Source organism: Saimiri boliviensis, chromosome 1 (assembly GCF_048565385.1).
Source record: "Saimiri boliviensis isolate mSaiBol1 chromosome 1, mSaiBol1.pri, whole genome shotgun sequence".
Lineage (NCBI taxonomy): Eukaryota > Metazoa > Chordata > Mammalia > Primates > Cebidae > Saimiri > Saimiri boliviensis.
In genome coordinates, this window is record NC_133449.1 from 164,584,559 (window position 1) to 164,603,168 (window position 18,610).

General features: G+C 45.0%; 1 protein-coding gene across 2 annotated transcripts in view; it reads right to left on the bottom strand.

Annotated features, from left to right (window-relative positions):
* Positions 1-18,610, bottom strand: part of TRPC7 (transient receptor potential cation channel subfamily C member 7) — a 140,869-nt gene that overhangs the window by 18,738 nt on the left and 103,521 nt on the right. For both annotated transcript variants that reach the window (XM_074390395.1, XM_003933961.4), the window contains exon 7: positions 15,039-15,303. In XM_074390395.1, the coding sequence (XP_074246496.1) occupies positions 15,039-15,303 (265 nt within the window). The remainder of the gene's footprint in view (positions 1-15,038; positions 15,304-18,610) is intronic.

The following is an 18,610-nucleotide window of genomic DNA, read 5'->3' on the forward strand; positions in this document are numbered from 1 at the left end:
AAAAATCCAACTCTTGACTCGCATGAATTTACAGCTCTCCCAAGTGTGATAGTGTGTGGGGTGTATGTGTGTGTGCGTGTACGTGTGTGTGTGTGTGTGTGTGTGTGTGTGTGTCTAGCCAGCTGTTTGGCTCCTTCTCTATGCACACTCTTCAGAGTCTGAAAAACTGATATTTGGAGTGGGATTGTATTGTCAGTGTTTGTTTTTGGTTTCTTTTTAAACTGTGAGTTTGAAACATTTAATTCCTTTTGGCATTGGTGAGAAAGAATATAGTTGGGGGTTTAGAAGCAACAGTAGGGTATTAAGCCATTATTGTAGAGCTCCAGCTCCTGGTGCTGTTCTGGGAAAGGGGAGAAGTGTTTCCTCATGCGAGATGCAGCATTCTGTGTGAAAAAGATGTCATCCACCCTGTGTCATGATTCACTGTGGTATTGTGTCCCATTATGAAGCAATCTTTCAGTTATCACACTAGTGGAAGGGAACAGTAGCAGAGACATTCTAAAACCACCAGATGAACCCTAAATTCCAGACTGGAAGGAGACAGTAGGCCATGACCTGACAGTTGCTCTCTTCCTGGCAGGACCAGGTGAGAACTGGAGGATACAGTGTCTGAGGGGGAGGCTTGGAGGACAAGGGCCCATCTAGGATTATACACTCGCCATGGACCACCTCAGGAATGGACCATACTTGCCATAGAGAGAGGTTTTACCCAAATTCATCTTCCCTTCCTTACCTTGGAACAACCCAGAAACCTTTGGCTGACACAAATGTAGTGAGCACTTACAGAACACATCCAGGGAAAACCTTCTGAATTTCAATTAGGGAAAATGGGCTTCCATTCAGCTTGCATATTTTTCTCATTTGCTTCTTGCCATACATTTTGCCACTGAGCCCTGATTTATCCTTGGTGCCTTCTCTGAGATATTCTATGTCAATAATCTGATGAAACAGGCCCGGCCCATTAAGCAGTATGTGTTCCAGCAAGGTAATATTTACAAATCTTGAGGCTTTACCTTTACCTGACCCCTGAAGCTCAGGACAATTAACCTAGGCTGGAATGCTGACCTGTTCAATTTGTGGTCTGTCTTCCAGGCAGTCTTCGGTACTGCACATCTGTTTTATTTCTATTCTGTAGTTTCAGGAGTAACCCCTGGACTTGGATTTGGCCATTTCTCCAGGAGGCTCTACAAGAGTCCCAAACTCACTGGGACTGCTAGAGTCTGTCTGGGCAGGACTGGGTCTTAGCCAAACTCTGCATTTCTTTTCTTTTCTTTTTTTTCTCCCCCGAGACGGAGTTTTGCTTTTGTCGCCCTGGCTGGAGTGCCGTGGCACAATCTCAGCTCACTGCAACCTCCGCCTCCCGGGTTTAAGCTATTCTCCTGCCTCGCTATGATTATAGGCATGTGCCACCACACCCAGTTAATTTTTGTATTTTTAGTAGACATGGGGGCTCTCTCCAGGTTGGTCAGGCTGGTCTTGAACTCCTGACCTTGTGATTTGCCCACCTCAGCTTCCCAAAATGCTGGGATTACAGGTGTGAGCCACCACGCCCAGCCCTAAACTATGAGTTTCTAAGATCTCTTCTAAGCTCTTAAGGGAAAATGGCTATGGCCCTTGCTTTCTCTTTTCATGGGGCAAAATGAATGGGGTAATAAAATCCTCCTTTAAAGAAAGGTGGGGCTATTGGCTTGACTCACTTAACATGGCGAGATTCACCATCTGGGGCTCCTGGGTGTTTCATTTGTACCCACATGTTCTTGTCATGAAGACAAGTGGACTAACTGAATAGAATAATTCTGTTGCTGGTTTTGTTTTGTTTGTTTGTTTTTTTTTTTTTGGTGTTGTTAGAGGGCACCTTATAGGCTGAATAATGTCTACTTATCTAGGCTAAACTGTAAGCAATACAATATTTTATTCATAGTGCAAACCATATAACTAAATAACTTATGAATGAAATGGAAAAGTTAAACGTTAAAAAAAATTACATGGTAAAAACACTAGAATAGAGTATTGGTGATAATTTATTATATACTTCTGGGCTGGGGGAACTTTCAAAAACTACAGAGATTGAGAGATTTGACCACACAAAACTTTACTTGTACACATGAAAAATGTAATAAGTAAAAACGTAAGGCAAAAGACCGAGAAAAGAACTTATATTTGCAAGTATAAGACAAACAATGGATGATTTCCTTACACAAAGAGCTGATAAATCAATATGAAAATGACAGACATCCTGGTAGGAAAAAAACTTCAGTGAAAACTTGTTGCTTTTTATGGTGGTTAGAGCTCTGCAATGAACTTAAGATGCCATGCTAGTGTCGTCTTCCAACTTAACATATGGCAGGAAGTAAATGAAACTTGACCTCACTGCCCTGAGTGGGAAAAGACTTGTGTTGCCTTGATCTTGGGCACCCATAGAATATATTCTCAGAGAGAAGGCTCACATTGGAATGAATCAATAGTATATCACTTATCCCAATGGCTCAGATATTGGAGCTGGCCTGAATGCCCCATGAAGTTATGATAGTGTCTGAGTTATGTATTAATCATCATCCACAATTTTCATGAGCTCTGGAACCTAGGGCATGGGGTAGAAAGCCAGTCACTGGGAAGAAACGGGGCTGGCTTTCAGGAAGAAAATATCTTGGAACTGGCCTAGTTGCTATTTGCCATGAAGCTACTTGTCTCACAGAAAGCCCCACTGTGAACTACTGGTCTTTTTTTTTTTTTTTTCTGAGACAGAGTCTCACTCTTTTGCCAAGCTGGAGTGCAGTGGTGCAATCTCGGCTCACTGCCACCTCCACCTCCCGGGTTCAAATGATTCTCTTGCCTCAGCCTCCTGAGTAGCTGGGACCATAGGCGCGCCGCCACACCCAGCTAATTTTTGTATATATATTTTTTAGTAGAGACGGGGTTTCACCATGTTGGTCAGGATGGTTTCCATCTCTTGACCTCATGATCCACCTGCCTCCCTCTCTCAAAGTGCTGGGATTCTGTGGGATTCTGACCACTGGCTGGTCTTAAGACTAGATATGAGGTTCTTTACTGACAGGAATGGCATCTACTGGCTCTATATCCTCTTCCCACCGACCCTAGCTAGCTATAGGGTTTGCCACAGATTCCTTCAACTGTGTCAATCACAGGAGATGTCACAGAGAGAGCTGGAGGAGTGAGAAGATCCAGGGTGCAAGCCTGGGTTCAAATCTCAGGCACACCTGGTAGTGGCTGTACGGGCTTGGGCATGGGACAAAGTCTGTTTGAGTCTGAGTTTCCCCAACTGTGAAATTGGCATAGTGATGCTTCCGTTGTTCAGTTGCCGTGAAGATTAAATGAGCAACCTATGTGAAATATAAAGTCCAATAAATAGCAGTTATTATTTTGATTCATATATTTATTTATTGAACCATGTGCCAGGCACCATACCAGGTGATGAGGATACACAGGTGCCCACATCAAACGTGTTTCCATCCTTTGGGAGGTCCCAGTCTAAAAGCAAGCCCAGTAAGGTAAGAGAATGCTACGAGACTGTAAGCAGGGAGGCTCTGATTGCCTCTGCCCTTCCCAGCATACATACAGCCCCTCAGCCCCTCAGGTGCTTCCACACAGGGCTGAATGGAGTCAATAATTCAGCTGCTTGTTTTCTGAACAAGCCTCGTTTTTCTTCTCATCTGCAAAGATCATCACAGACCCTTGATTTTATGCTAATACACTTTCTGATTATTCCAGCCCATGCTGTCTTTTCATATTTGACTCTGGGCCTGCAGTGGAAGGGACTGAAGTTAGTCAATAGGCCACCCTAGCATAAGAAGCACTCCTAATGAAGTAAAGGAGGAAAAGAGCCCATGAGTGACACTGAATAGGCCACAATTCTGTGGGGGGTGTGGGAAGGTTGGGGCTGATTTGTCATGCAGAAAGCAGGGACGAGGTAATCAGTTCCCCAGGTCTGTCTCGCCTGGATAACAGGACTTTAATAACAGGTTGCCTGAAGAGGCCATTGTATACGAGCCTTAGAGAATAAACTGATCAACACAGAGAGGATTCAGGGCGACAGCAAAATTGCTGCTTCTTCAGAAGGCGACATCTCCTTCCCCCACTGCCAGGACTCTACCCCTACCACTGAATAGTTCAGTTCACTTACCTACTCAAATCAGCACATAGCAGGCTAAAATTAAGCGGGAGGATCAGCCTTTAATTGAAAAAGGCTGTTTCCAAGGCTTGGCAGACAATAGCTGGCACTCTGCTAGAGTTCTGCTGAAGGGGAATAATGCTTACCTGCCATCCAAGCTGGGCTGATGGAGTAAGGTGTTTGGAATGGATAAAGATCTTCTCAGAGGCTGTGTTTCTTTAATGCCCAGATCCAGAGACTGAAAGCAGTTGGACCAGGTTTGAGGATGGTTAAACGCCTGAGAAAGTCTGAACTCATCCCTTCCTTGGCCCTGCAAAGTTCTGCCCTCTGAATCACCTCTGAGTTCTACCTTGGGTCCTAACCAAGGAGTTTGATTTGAACAGTCTAGAAAGAGAAGAGTCTGGGGTCACAGAGCTGATGCCAAAGAATTAGGATGCATAAAGCTTGTGCAGCCTAGATTTATTTATACTGAGGGGTTCCACTGTACCCCTTGCAGCCTGGGAACTCTTTGAGGGAAGAAGCTGTGTTTATTTCACTTTGAAACTGTAAACCTCATGAGAGCCCGCCACACGGATGCCATTCAAGAAATTCAGTCTGCTGAATGAATGAATGAATAAGTCCCTGATGCATATTTTGACTTCCTGTTCCCTGATTCTAGTATTGAGTCCAGGTGACGATGAAACAACCGAGGTGCAGGTTCTGAATCCCGGCAAACCTGGGTTTAAGCATATTTTTTTGGCCAAAGAGCCTAGTCTCCCTGTGCTGCTTTGTTCCTGGCTGTAAGACAGGAAAACTAATCTCCACTTCATAGAGTTATTGTGAGGATTGGATGAGTTAATAGAATGCATGTGAAATGCATAAATTATTGCCTGGCACATACTACTTGCTCAATTAATGTTACTCATTTTACTTCTAGTATTTGTTTTTAAACAATCTACCTCAACTGCAATAGGCTGGAGCCCCACAATTCACTCTCAGAAAAACCCTTGAAAAACAGAAATCAGATCCTGCCCCTCTTTGTCAGTGGCTTTCCCCGTGGCTGACAAAGAACATAATTACCTAGTGCAGGTCCTCGAGGCCTGGGGTAATCTGGTTCCTCCCACCGAGGCTGGCTCTCTCTTCGCTCACTGCACTCTGCCTGGGTGCACTGGCTGAGCTCTTTCCTGGAATGCCTTCCCCTCTCTCTGTGCCTGGCTGCTCCTCCTTATTTTTTCATTCAGGCTTTAGACTCAGTCAGCACGTGCTCCATGAGGCCTTCTTTGACTACCTGTCTGAAGGAGGCTCTCCCTCATGACATTTCTGTACCGTGTCTTACTTCTTTAGCTCCCAGCACTTAATCTATAATGATTTGTTTGCCTATTTGTTTATCTTTTTGCCTCTTTTCTCTCAGAAGTGTGAGCTCCATGCTGACAGGGCCTTCTCACCTCCTTCACCACTGTCCTCAGTACTCAGAAAGTGTCCAGCTGTAGTTGGGGGGAGGGGTCAGCGAACATTTTTGTCAATGGATGATGGAATGCTGGGAAACTGAGACATAAGGTGATCTGGCACTTGGTCTTACCCAGCTTGCCTCAGACCTGCCAATGCTGGTAATACCTTGAGCTAACCCTGGACATTGCAATTTCCTGCCACTGTCACTCTGGTGAATGGCAGTTTAAACCATACTGTCATTGTAGAACTGAATTCTAGTGCATAGAAAGGTAGGACCCTCTCCCCTGTCAGAGAGTGACAGGCTGCGAAGCAGATGGAGGGTCCGGAGTAGTGCCCAAGAGTGTGCTGTGAAGCCAGCATTATGGAAAATGTGGATTGATTGTCAGGTCTTTTTCCTCAAAATGTGGTGGCTCTCAGACTGTTCCAGAGGCTTATGTTCCCAGGCTTTTAGAATCTGTGTCACAAATAAACATGAGAAGAATGTATCCATAAACATTTTATGATAGTAGAATGTCTGTTGTAACAATTCTTCTAAAGTAGTCCGGGAAAAGATCTATATTTTTATCACTCGTTGTAGAGTTATGCAAAGAAAAATTTCTTCTATGAGACCCAAATGATCTTTTTTATTTGACACATAAAGGTCATTTCAGCTCCCCAGCCTCTCTGAGCCTGAAGTGGGTCCCACAGGGATCTTGGCTGCCTTCTCCGTCACGCCTCAGAACTCCTCTGTGCTGGTTTCTCCACTTGAAAGTGGGTGCAGTCAGCTCTCATCCCCCCAAACACCCTATGCCTGACTTGCATTAATTTATTAATTAATTTCTGAGACGGGGTCTCACTTTGTTGTCCAGGCTGGTCTCTTAATTCCTGGGCTCAAGCAATCCACCTACCTTGGCCTCCCAAAGTGTTGGGGTTGTACAGGTGTGGGCCACCGTGCCCAGCCAGTCCTGACTTGAATTTATAAGATGAAAGGTGGAGATTGTAACTGTTACAGTATAATAAAGTCTGATGATGACCTAGCCTGTGGAGCTTCTGGATCAGAGATCTCCATATTATAACACTGACCCAGGGTCCTGGGAAAAATCGGTCCTTCATAAAGCCCACTAGGCTGATGCCATTCCTTGCTCCCCACCTGCAAACACATTCAGCACACTCTGCACAGTGAAACTGGCAGGCCAGGTCCCAGGGTGCCTCAGGGTGCCCTCTCCCTGGGTTTCTCTCAGTATGTCATCGGTTCTGATGAGTTTTATGATATACTTTGGCCTCGGCAGCCTCAGCAGGATCCCCTTTGCAGCCAGAGCCTGCCACTCTGCCCCCGCTCCTCTTCGCCATCCCATACTCCCTGCGTGCAGCAGTGTGATCTCTCACAGAGCTCCTGCCGGGACCTCCCAGGGGATCTAGCTCAGCTCCTTTGGTGGCTGCCTTTCTTTCACATTCCTGTCTTTCGGAACATTTTCCCAATTTGTAACCATGCCCCCATTCCTGTGATTATTTGATTAACATCTATCTTCTCAATCAGTCTGCAAGTTTCATGAGGGGAGGGGCCACAGAAAAAAATTCCGCTTTTGCTCATAGTAGAAACCCAGCACCCAGCCCGGGCCTCCACTCTCACCCCTTCCAACCCACCCTTCTTGCAGTTGCCACACCACCCTTCCTGAAAGCAGATCCAGTTACATCTTTCTCCTTTTACAAAGGCCTTAACGGAGACTCTAACACTCTATCAGGACTTATGAAGTGCTTCACAATCTAGCTCCTATCTGATGCTCTGATTTAATCTTCTGCCATCTCCCCAAATGCCTTCCTATGTGAAACTCTCCAAAAATGCCTTGCACAGGCCAGAGTGCCCTTCCTGTCATCCTCCCAAACTCTCTGTTTAGAGCCACTCCCTCCAGGAAGCCTTCTCTGACACTGCCAGGCAGGGCTCAGTGCTTCCTCTTCCCTGTGCTGCTCAAGTTTCCTTTGATGATGATCATATGGGATCATAGCTGTTGCTTTCCACCGCCCCCTCATCATCCCCACTTGACCATGAGTTTCCTAGGGACGGAATTGGCATATTAATCTCTATGGCCTCAGGGCCAAACACAACTTGGCATAGAGTTGCTCCATACATGTTTGTCAAATGGGGGAGCTCACTTTAGAACAGAAACCTGCTTTATCCAGGGGAGAATTGGTGTCTGCATATTAGAGCTGAGACATGTAGAATCACCAGGTTCTCAATGGTAATCCAAATCTGAGTTAATATGCTCTTCTTTAGAATTTACTACTATAGGAGAGCAACTCAACTTTTAGAGACTTAGCATCCATCTCAAAGTGTAGGCCTTTGCATGAGTGCTGAAAAATTTGGGCCAAAGGTGGAGGATGGGCTTGGAGTCATGCGAATTTGTATTCAGATTCTCTCTTTTTTTTTTTTTTTTTTTTTTTTGAGACGGAGTTTCACTCTTGTTACCCAGGCTGGAGTGCAATGGCGCGATCTTGGCTCACCGCAACCTCCGCCTCCTGGGTTCAAGCAATTCTCCTGCCTCAGCCTCCTGAGTAGCTGGGACTACAGGCACGCGCCACCATGCCCAGCTAATTTTTTGTATTTTTAGTAGAGACGGGGTTTCACCATGTTGACCAGGATGGTCTCGATCTCTCGACCTCGTGATCCACCCGCCTCGGCCTCCCAAAGTGCTGGGATTACAGGCTTGAGCCACCGTGCCCGGCTGTATTCAGATTCTCTTATTGGTTCTATGATCTTGGGCAAGTCTGGTACCTCTCTGAGCCTCAGTTTCCTGTAGTAGTATTTGTGCTGTTCCACTGTGAGGATTAAGTCAGAAAGCAGGTGCATATCTGTCATGAGTTGGTCAACAAACTGATATTTTTTATTATTATGATTCCTGTTCTTTACCAACTCCAAAAGGACGTTCTGAAGCCTCAATTTTGGCTCTAAGCCAAGTATATAAAGCTCAGCCTCGAGACTGGGACAGTCCATGGTGGGTGGGTGGGGGGTGTGTGGGCAGGGTCTTAAGGATCCTCTCCCTCAGCTGCAATTCTCAGGGCTGGAAAAGGAATCTGGTTTCTCTATGGCAAGGACAAGCTGGGTGGGGCTGAATCAGTGCCTCCTGAATCCCTCCCTTATAAAGTATGGAAATTTCTCATAAGTGTCATGGAAAATAGAAGCTTCTAATTTTGCCTAGCATTGCTGAAGCTACTTCTATTAAAATGACTCCTGGGGAGACAGAACAACCTTAAGAGAGGTATTATTTTGATTAGAAAAGTCTCAACCCAGCTATGCTATGAAGCTGACTTCACAACACCCTACAGAAAAGATGGGCTGAGATGATCTTTTGAGAAATAGAAGTGACGTTTAGTCTACAATCAGGATTAAGTCTGGAAGGCCAAGTTCACTCAGAGGGGAGACAGGGGCCCACCATGGGCTGTGATAGAGTGCCCTTCACTTCACTTCCTGCTCTGGGCCACCTCATTGCCTCCGGCCCCTCCTATTTTCTGTGTAACTATTCCATCACCATCACCAGCCAGAGGATGAGAAAGGCATTCATCTTCTTTCTTCCTTTCTTTTTTTTTCTTTCTTTTTCTTTATTTCCTTCCTTCTCTTTCCTTTCTTTCTGTCTCTTTTCTTCCTTTCTTTCTTCCTTTCTCTCTTTCTGTTTTTCTTTTTTGTTTGAGATGGAGCCTTGCTCTCTTCCCCAGGCTGGACTGCAGGAGCATGATCTTGGCTCACTGCAACCTCTGCCTCCTGGGTTCAAGCAATTCTTCTGCCTCAGCCTCTTGAGTAGCTGGGACTACAGGCGTGTGCCACCACACCTGGCTGATTTTTGTATTTTTAGTAGAGATGGGGTTTCACCATATTGGCCAAGCTCTTCTCAAATTCCTGACCTCGTGATCCGCCTATTTCAGCCTCCTAAAGTGCTGGGATTATAGGCGTGAGCCACTGCGCTGGGCCTAGGCACCCTTTTCCTATACATTGCCACTCAGCAGCATCTCATCTATGAGCCACGGATCTTTTATTTCTCTTTTTCTAACCCTGAAACCCCAACAGTTCCACACAACCTCTAAGCAGAAAAGTCTTCACTTTATGGAATCTGTGCATTTCAGCAAAGTTGGCTATAGAACAAACTTCCAAAAAGCAAACTCTATTTGTCTACTGACTTTATTGATAAGGTTAAAAATATGTTCCCAATCACAAAATTCCTAACAGTCTGAACTGATCATTTTTTAAAAAGACTTCATTAAAGAAAGTGTGTTCTCAGGAGATTTTTCTCTCCACTTCCTTGCCCGTCTTGGGAAACTTCAGTTTTGTACTCTGAGAGCATAAACCTTGTCTGAACACTTATCCTTCCTCGCCTGTGGTCATTTGCAGTTTCTAATAGAAGTGGCTTGGAGATAATGAGTCGCCAGCAGGTGTACTATCCGTCATGCCCAGACAGGCCCCAGCTCAAAGACCCCATGCTTCTCCCCTCAGGCCAGCACTGGACACAGAAGTGGCTGTGAAAAACAGCCCAGACCTTTGAGAGAATTCTTGGTTCCAAAGTGGAAGGAGGCTGAAAAATTGGAAACTACTCATAGGATCTGACTCTGGGGCTTGCTTCAGCTGGATCTGGCTACTCTTCAGGGGGTTGTGCCTTCATAACAGTTGCCTGCATAGAGCCTGACATCCTTCCAATAAGATCCTCCAGATAACAAGCTCCTTGTTTTTGAAGTACACAGAGCTGAGAGTGCCTTCCATCTCCCTATTGTGCAATGATGAGGTTGGATCAGATTAGCCTTTCTCATACTGTGGTCCTACACCATCTGTACCAGAACCCACCAGGGGCTTGCTAAGGTTGATTTCTGGGTCCTACTCAGAAATACTGTGATTAGACTCTCTAAGAGGAAAAGCCTGGGAAGGCCCACATTTAGCCACCTCCCCAAGTGATTCTGATGTGGTCTGAGAACCACTGAGCTGTTACGGCTGCTCATACTGCCTTTTTATTCACACCTTGGGCTGAACCAGTTCAATCCATCCATTTTCTTCCAGCCTCTTGATTGAGGTCTGCTGGATGGAGAAAAAGAGAATTTAGGAGTGGCCGGACTGGGGGAGGTATGTGATTTTCGAACTGGAATACACTGGGAGATAGGGCAGGGCTTGGTTAAGGGTTGGGGGCTGCCGTTGGTAGAGAAACCTTTTCTTTCCTTTTGTCCCAGAATGCCTGTTCTACCTGTTCTCCTTGGGAAAATACTACAAGGTGGTGGGACTGGTTTTTGTGAGCTGGCCTGGGACTGCACCCCTAGGTGACCAGAGCGCATATGAAAAAGCTCCCTGTGGGTTCCTAACAGCTGACTTTCAAAGTGAACTCCTGAACAGTCTTTAGAGACTCCAACTGCCTTTGGACATGGTGGGAATGGGGTTGAGGGGAGGTCAAAAGTGGGGCTAGGCGGATGCCTGCAGTGTGCTCCAACCCAAACTTCCCTTCTGTAGGATTGGGTCTGCCAAGTCTATAGAAACAGATGAGAGGACCCCTGCCTTACCCTACAAGCTCAAAATCCCACAGAGCACAGGTCACTCACCTGTGGGTGGGCCAAAGGGAAGACCATGAGCTGGGCAGGGTGGCCTGGGGATGCGCTGCTCTGGAGCAAACATTCACCGGAGTGAGGTTGTTTGACTTCATCAGCAGCATGGCTGGCACCAAGAACAGCTTTGAGTACCCTAAGGCCTGAGTCTCATTTATCCTCACATGGCTTTTTTTTATTAACAAAGAAGATCTCTTGGGGTGGGGGTGACATGCTCCAGAGAGCAGTCAAAAGGTAAAAGATGACATTTACAAAAATCCATTCTTTTCTCTCCCCACTTCACTGCTCTATTGACTGTTTTCCTGTTCGGTCAAATCCTATTCACAGCTGCACATCCCATTTCGGGAACTGCCAGGGCGGTGAGTCTCCTGTCCTTTCTTCTCGGTGCTTGCCGCCTCCCCACCTTTTCTCCTCTTCCCTCTCCTGGAAGGCCTGGGGTCCTCTCTAGTTAGGCCCCTCATGTCCAGGAAATGTTCATTCAGTTTTCAGTGCACGGGACAAGCCAATTGCTTTGCTCTTTTCTTCTCCTCTTGCTTTTCCCCATGACTCTTTCTAATCTGAAAGACCCCAACCCAGGCCACCTGCCTTTCTCCCTCTATGGATTAGCTGTGTTGTATCTAGTTCAGAATCGTGGCCAGGTCAGCCCTACTCTGAAGTCGTGATCTCTCCTCCCTCCCTCCCTGCTCTTTCTTTTTCTTCTTTGTTGTTTTTTAAATGAGATTTCACTATATTGCTCAGGGTGGTCTCAAACTCTTGGGGACCCTCCCACCTCAGTCTCCTAGTGTTGGGATTATAAACGTGACCACCGCGCCTGGCGCCTTTGTCATTTTCCTGTGTGTCATGGCACCGACGTCCTGAGGGACTGAGGGACTGTGGGCTGGTGATACGGGCTGTCTGTAGAGGAAGGAAGAGGAATTGCACAGAGCACTCTGGGCGGTAGGAACAGGAAGAAGTCCGCACTGTCAAATGCCCTGTCTACTGTTTATTTGCCTACCTTGACTCTGGCTTCTTTTCTCCTGTTTATTCCCTCAAGAAGCTTTAATGAGCAAATACCCTTTGCAAGGCACCATGCTAGGCTAAAACACAGGAGGGACACCACGGTCTGACCACAGAGGGTAAGAGCCTTCGTTTATTGGCTGACATCCTCTCTGTGTTCAGTAACAATGCATCCCATGCAGAGTGGATACATTTAGTTTTACCTTTAGCAGATCTAGAGCAAATTCGCTTTTGGGTTATTGAAATTTATTCTATTCCTTCAACATTTAATCACGAAGTATTGGGGTGATATAAAGTAGTCCAGCTGATTCAATAATGTGCTTGCCCTGAGCTGGTGGACAGTGTCTAAGCTAGACCACTGTCCAGAAAGGATGTTATAGACCAATTCAGTACTCAGGTGCCTTTTCCTGCAATTTAGTCTCCCCTGAGGATAAATTATTCACTATCTCCATTATCATCGCTACTATTTATTGAAGGCTCATTTTATGCCAAGCATCGTATTTGATCATATTTCTTCTTATTAGATCCTTACAATAATCCTGTGAAGTTGGCTCTGTTAGTATTATTTTGGAGCTGGAGACATTCAGGCCCAGGAGATTTAGCACTTCCCCAAAGCCACAAAGTCAGTAAGAGGAAGAAGAGCTCAGACTGAAACCCAGTCTGTCTGTCCATGGGGTACTGAGGCTCCAAAATAACATGTGGGCCGAGGAGCAGAGCCAAGCACCTCTCAGGTGCATTTCTTAGTATCGGGCCTGGCACCTGTTCTCTGTGACACACAAGCCACTTCTTTGCTTCAGGGAGTAACAGCTTCTGTGGTTCAACAGCACCAGAGTCCCACTGTTTTAGGTAGTTTCGGCTGGGTGGGGCAGCGTAGTCCATGATTCTAAGCTGAGTGGCACAGAGTTCATTGTACTTGGTTCTTGGAGACAAGTATGTTACCTTAATGATTTCTTCAGAAGAGTAAGATGAGGCCCTGCCACAACCTGGGAATTGATCAGGGAGTCTGGGTGGCAAGGCCCAGAGCCATTTCTACTAGCTGGAAAACTGACATTCCAGGCCACTCAGAGCTTCCTGGGGACAAGTGTCAGGAAGTGCTTAGCTACATTGATCCTGGCTATCGTGCTGTGATTTCACAAGGCTGAAACCTTATCTTCCTTTCAAGATTCTGGGCAAGAGCTTGGTGAAGGCAAGGAGAAATTCTGGAGCTGAGTGGGTCTGGGGCAGGACATGGATTGGGAACACTTTGGTGTTTCACGCACTTCATGTAAACAAACTTATTTATCCATGAGGGTATTTACGACTAAGGTGGGAAATCTTATTTTTATTTTACAGACGAGGACACAGAGGCTCAGATAAATCAAGTGACTTGGCTTAAGGTTACCAGCCCACATATGCCTGTGTTAGAATGTATATTCAGGTCTTCCAGACTCTTCCACTAGACCCTTCTCAGCGTTACTGATGGCTGGCCCTCCAGGAGACCACCTGGCATCCTTCCCCGCCCCTACCCCAGAGGAGGAGCTTTGGGTCTTTGCAGACACAGGCTCAGAGAGCTCCATCACTACCTTCACGGTTGCAGGGAGTGCATGCCATTATGTGTCTGCCTGCTTGGCCTCCTGGAGCACACCTAGCAGCTATTTCTGTACTCTAATTTCAGTGTCTTGCCTCATGCTCAGGATGCATGCCTCCTGCCTCTCTCACATGGGCCTTCCTTCCTGCTGCAGAGGCATATGATGCTGCAGGACTTGCTGGGTCCCAGGCACAGGGACTTGCTTGCCCAGACAGGCATGGAGAGCTATAACCTTCAACTGCTCACAGACCTTCCGCCATGCTGGGTGGATATGGCTTCCCCAGGGCTGCCCTGAAAGTGTAGGTGAATTAATGTCCTATGGAGTGACTAATGAGAGAAGGCAGATGGGACCTATCTGGATGATAAATTCTCTATTTCTTAGCCTGATGGGCTATTCTGAGATGTGGTAATTCCAGACAGTCCCCTTGGAGAGGTCCATCATGCCCAGGCTGTGTATTCTGATGGATGGTGGCCAGGGCAGCTGCCTGTATTTGCTTTCCCCATCCTCACTTCACACCTCTCATGCAGCAACACTCTACTTGCTTCCCCTCTTCCCATTCTTCACGTTCCTTTTTCCTTCAGTCTTATTTCCCTTAGATCACACTCCCTTGCTCTAATAAAGTGTTAGCATGCAAATTTAACCAAAGTTCTGTTTTCTACATAACCCAGGCTAAGACAATAATAATAATAATAATAATATATTTTTTTACCATGTATTGAGAATTTTCTGTGTGAGTTACATTATCTCACTGAATCATTGCACCATCCATATGAAGCAGGTATTATTATCACCATTTTAAAAATGAGAAAACGAAGTCTCAAAGATGTTAACTTATTTCCTGTCTGCCCCAAGAATACTCGCCAGCATGCTTACTGCTGCATCATTTACCCCGGGATAACTTGTGGATTGCAGTCTTAACTTTATACCCAAAGCTTACCATGAAATATCTCACTTTTATTATTATTTTCACTCACTCTAGTATATCGACTTTGGAAACCAAAGACAACACTCTATTAACGGCATTCTGTTTTTAGTAGTGGTCTTTCCATTTATGAAATAAAGTAATTCCTGAGTGCCGAAAATGTCAAATCTTAGAAAACATAGCATTCCTACATGATATATATATATATTCTAAATGGGAACATGCCCTTGGTCACACGGAATCTAAGTAGACAAAGTAGGATTTAACTCAGCTCTTCTGTTCTTTGACTCCAGAACTTGAACTCTAAGACACTCTTGAATAAATTTGCCTTTAACCTTGAGAAATAGCAAGGAAACCCCAGTCTCTACAAAAAGCCACCTTTAGGAGACTCCCAAGGATTCCCAGGAAGCCCAGGGAGACCCTCAGGTGAAAGGTCTTGGATACTTACGTTGTAAACGCGGGGTTGTATTTGGCACCTCGGTAGTAAGAGTACAGGTTGAACATCCCAATCATGAAGGCCACGAATACCATGATGAAAATGACCATGAACTTGAAGATATCTTTCACAGTTCTCCCTAGGGAGATCTGCAGGGGCCCAAAACTCTCGTTGGCTGGCAGGATGTATGCAATGCGAGAGAAGCTCAGCACGACGGCTATCGCATATAGCCCTTCTGATATGATCTGAGGGTCTGAAGGCCACCACTTGTCCCTGGCTAAAAGAAAACAATCTGGGTTACTTACTGGGGCACAGGATCTACTCTGGAAGAGAAACCAGTTGGACATCTTTAGAGGTCTCCAACTGCATCATTTGCCATTCTTGCCCTTGTCCTTAAATTAATCCCAATACCCAGAAGTTGCCAGCTTCCCTCTTGGAATGTGCTGAACCATCTTCCTGGAACACTCTAATCTCACTTTGAAGTATGATTCATTCCTAATCCTCCTCCAAGATCCTGCTCAGGCATCACCTCTTTCAGGAAGCCTTCTGTGATCCCCCCCTCCCCACCTCACCACGGGCTGGGCAGGTTCCCAGTTTCTGTCTGTGCTCTTGTGGTATCCTGTGCAACCCCCGTGTCTTGGCACTTACCAGGCCACTTGCTGTTCTGTTTCTCTCACGAGTGTTTAGCTCCATGCTCAGGAGCTGTCACACTCACTGGGGAGGCAGCACGAGGAGAGACAAGGGCAAGAGCATGGACTTGGAGTCAGACAGACCTGAGGCTGAATGTGGCCCATCCACTTACTGGCCATAAGGCTCTGAGAGACAACTAACTATCTTTTGAGCTTTATTTCCGTCATCTCTAAATTATGGATCATATCTATTTCACGGGACTGTGGAGAAGATGAAATAAAATCATACATGTAAAGTGCTCAGCACAGGGTCTGGCACATAGCAAGTACTGATAGATGTTTGTCACATGACTGAATAAGCTTTTAACCACAAGTTTAGACCAGCCACAGGTCAGAACAAATGAGCTCACATGGGGACCAGGAATCGAAAGGATCTTGCCTGAGAAAATACCCTTGGGTTTTGTTCCCTAGGTACTATGTGCTGGGATATTTACTCCCTGATTACACTAAGGCCCCCAAAGTGGTGACCAGTCAGGCAGATTTGCCACGACAGCCCTGTTCCAGGTAGGCAAGGGTCCTAGGACTGATCTTGAGCTGGGAAGGCTCTGCTTGTGGTCACTGTGAACATAAGGCCCTGAACTGCCCAATGAGTATTTCTGCAGCAGAGCAAACCTGCAAAGTGTTCCTATTGCAGTTCTAATAGTACAAGGAGCAGCATCTATCATGAATCAGCTGTCTATTATATGTCAGTTATTCTCAAGAGAGGGCAGCACTTCTCTCGTGGAAAATGTGTGGAGGTGTCTCTGGTTGTCACAGTGACTGAATAGGAGTACTACTGGGATGCTAATGTCCTGCAATGCCCCAGACAGATGTGCATCATAAAAACTGCACTGCTGGAAAAGCTAATAGGTTCCCATTGAGAAATGCGGAGTGAAACATTAATTGAGAAACATTGAGAAACCTAAATTAGCACTTACACTTACATTAGCTGTAATTTTCACAACAGCCCTGTAGAGTAGATATCATTATTGCCATTTTTAAGATTGGATTTAGGGTATGGGATCCTTTTCAGAACCTGGTAAATGCAGATAGCAAGGATATTATATAGTAATTCTTGGCATTCCAAGGGAGATTGAAGAGGAAGGCTTTTATTCTTTATTTGCAATACTAGACTGTTAAATAATTATAATAATAGAGAGCAGTGAGAAACCTTTAGTAAAGGAAGCCAGACCACAAAGTTTCATGGGGTGATTCTAAATTGCGTTTGTAAATATAATAACATTACAGACTCTATGTTCTCATCAATGTCATACCTCAAAAATCCACGAAAGACTAGTAAGCAGAATAAATTACGTGTTTTCCAATATATCTGTCATCTTCTATGGATAAATAACATATTTGAATAACATAAAATAAGACATAACTTCTGTTAAACAGAAGCCAAAAAGGAATTATTTTTTCTGCAGCCTCTAGCTTACCATCTTAAACCTCAGTCACAATAACAAGACACTCTTATAATCTACTCAGATAGATTTAGCTGTTGTCAGATCCTGGTGACCAGGTCAGAACTTTTATTAAAAAATATTATATTTGGACTGACTTGTAAATAGTTGTGATGAGTGTAAAGTGAACAGCGCTGTGAACAGCGCTGTGATGATTTAGACAAAGGTGTTTTCTTCTTAGCTGTATTTCCATGCGAAAAAATTGCTCTATTACAACCTGCCCATTTGCTGTAGAGGTTGGAAGGAGCCACTGTCCAGCTAGCCACAAGAGGGCTCTCTTGCCCCGTAACTGGAGCACAAGTGAAGCCAGAAATCCGAAGGATTTCCAAGGACACAGGGTGAACCACAAAAACAAGAGCAGTAATGTGCTATGCATTGGGTTGGGTGAGACCTTAATACAACCCAGAAAGCAACAGAAGTCAGAAGTGGACAATACTGCAGGCTGAATCATGGTATTAAGAAAAGTATGCAATGTAGTATCAATATTCTCTCATCTTTCCTTGATGAACCCTGAGCAAAACAGAGGGCACAATATCCAAGGTATTTTGCTTTAAGAAAGTCTGAATTTACCAAATCCCAAAATGGCAGGGGGTGGGTGGATGGATGATTTGTAATACTATGAGACCCTCCATGGGGATTTCTCAGTGGGGATTTCTCTACCACATTTACATGTAACATAATCTACAATGAAAATGGGCAGATAATCAACTTTTGTGTTAAGTGAACAATCCTCTGCAGATCATTGTTGTATTTGACCACGGAATCATTGTTGTATCTTACCACAAAGATTCTGTGGTCCCAGAGCCATCTGGCTTCATGTAACAGGGACATTCAACACTCAATCCCTTCAAGATGTTGCAGCTGCCATTAACAAATGCCTACTAAGTGCCCAGCTGCTTTTTACTGTTAACAAGTATCTACCTTTCCTTCAACCTTCAACATCTTTGTTTCAGTACAGAAATTACAGTGTTTGAGCAAGAGATGACTCAAAAGGTAGTAGTAAGACATAACTTCTATTAAAATAAGTAAGCAGATAACTGCTAACATTAAATGAGCACTTACTATTTTCAGAGTAGAGTGCAAAGCACTTCACACACGCTATTTTATTTAACCCTTAAAGCAAACTCTTTTGACATAGATATTATTATCCGTTTTACATATGAGAAATGGGAGCTCAGAAAAGTTAAGTAAACAAGATCTCACAGTCAACTACTGAACTAGGGTTTGAATCCAGGTTTCTTCTACTCCAAAGCTTGGGTACATAATTACTATGCCATTCAGCATAATTTTTAGATCATGTCAGGACAGGATTTTCTACTATACAAGGCAATCCTGTATTTCTGGAAACATTATAAGCCCTGCCATAAAAACTTGATTCTTCATGATTAAAATAGGAACAAAAGAAGGACCCCTTTTTGCAGGGCTATTTGCAAGGATTAGAATTGTGTGTATA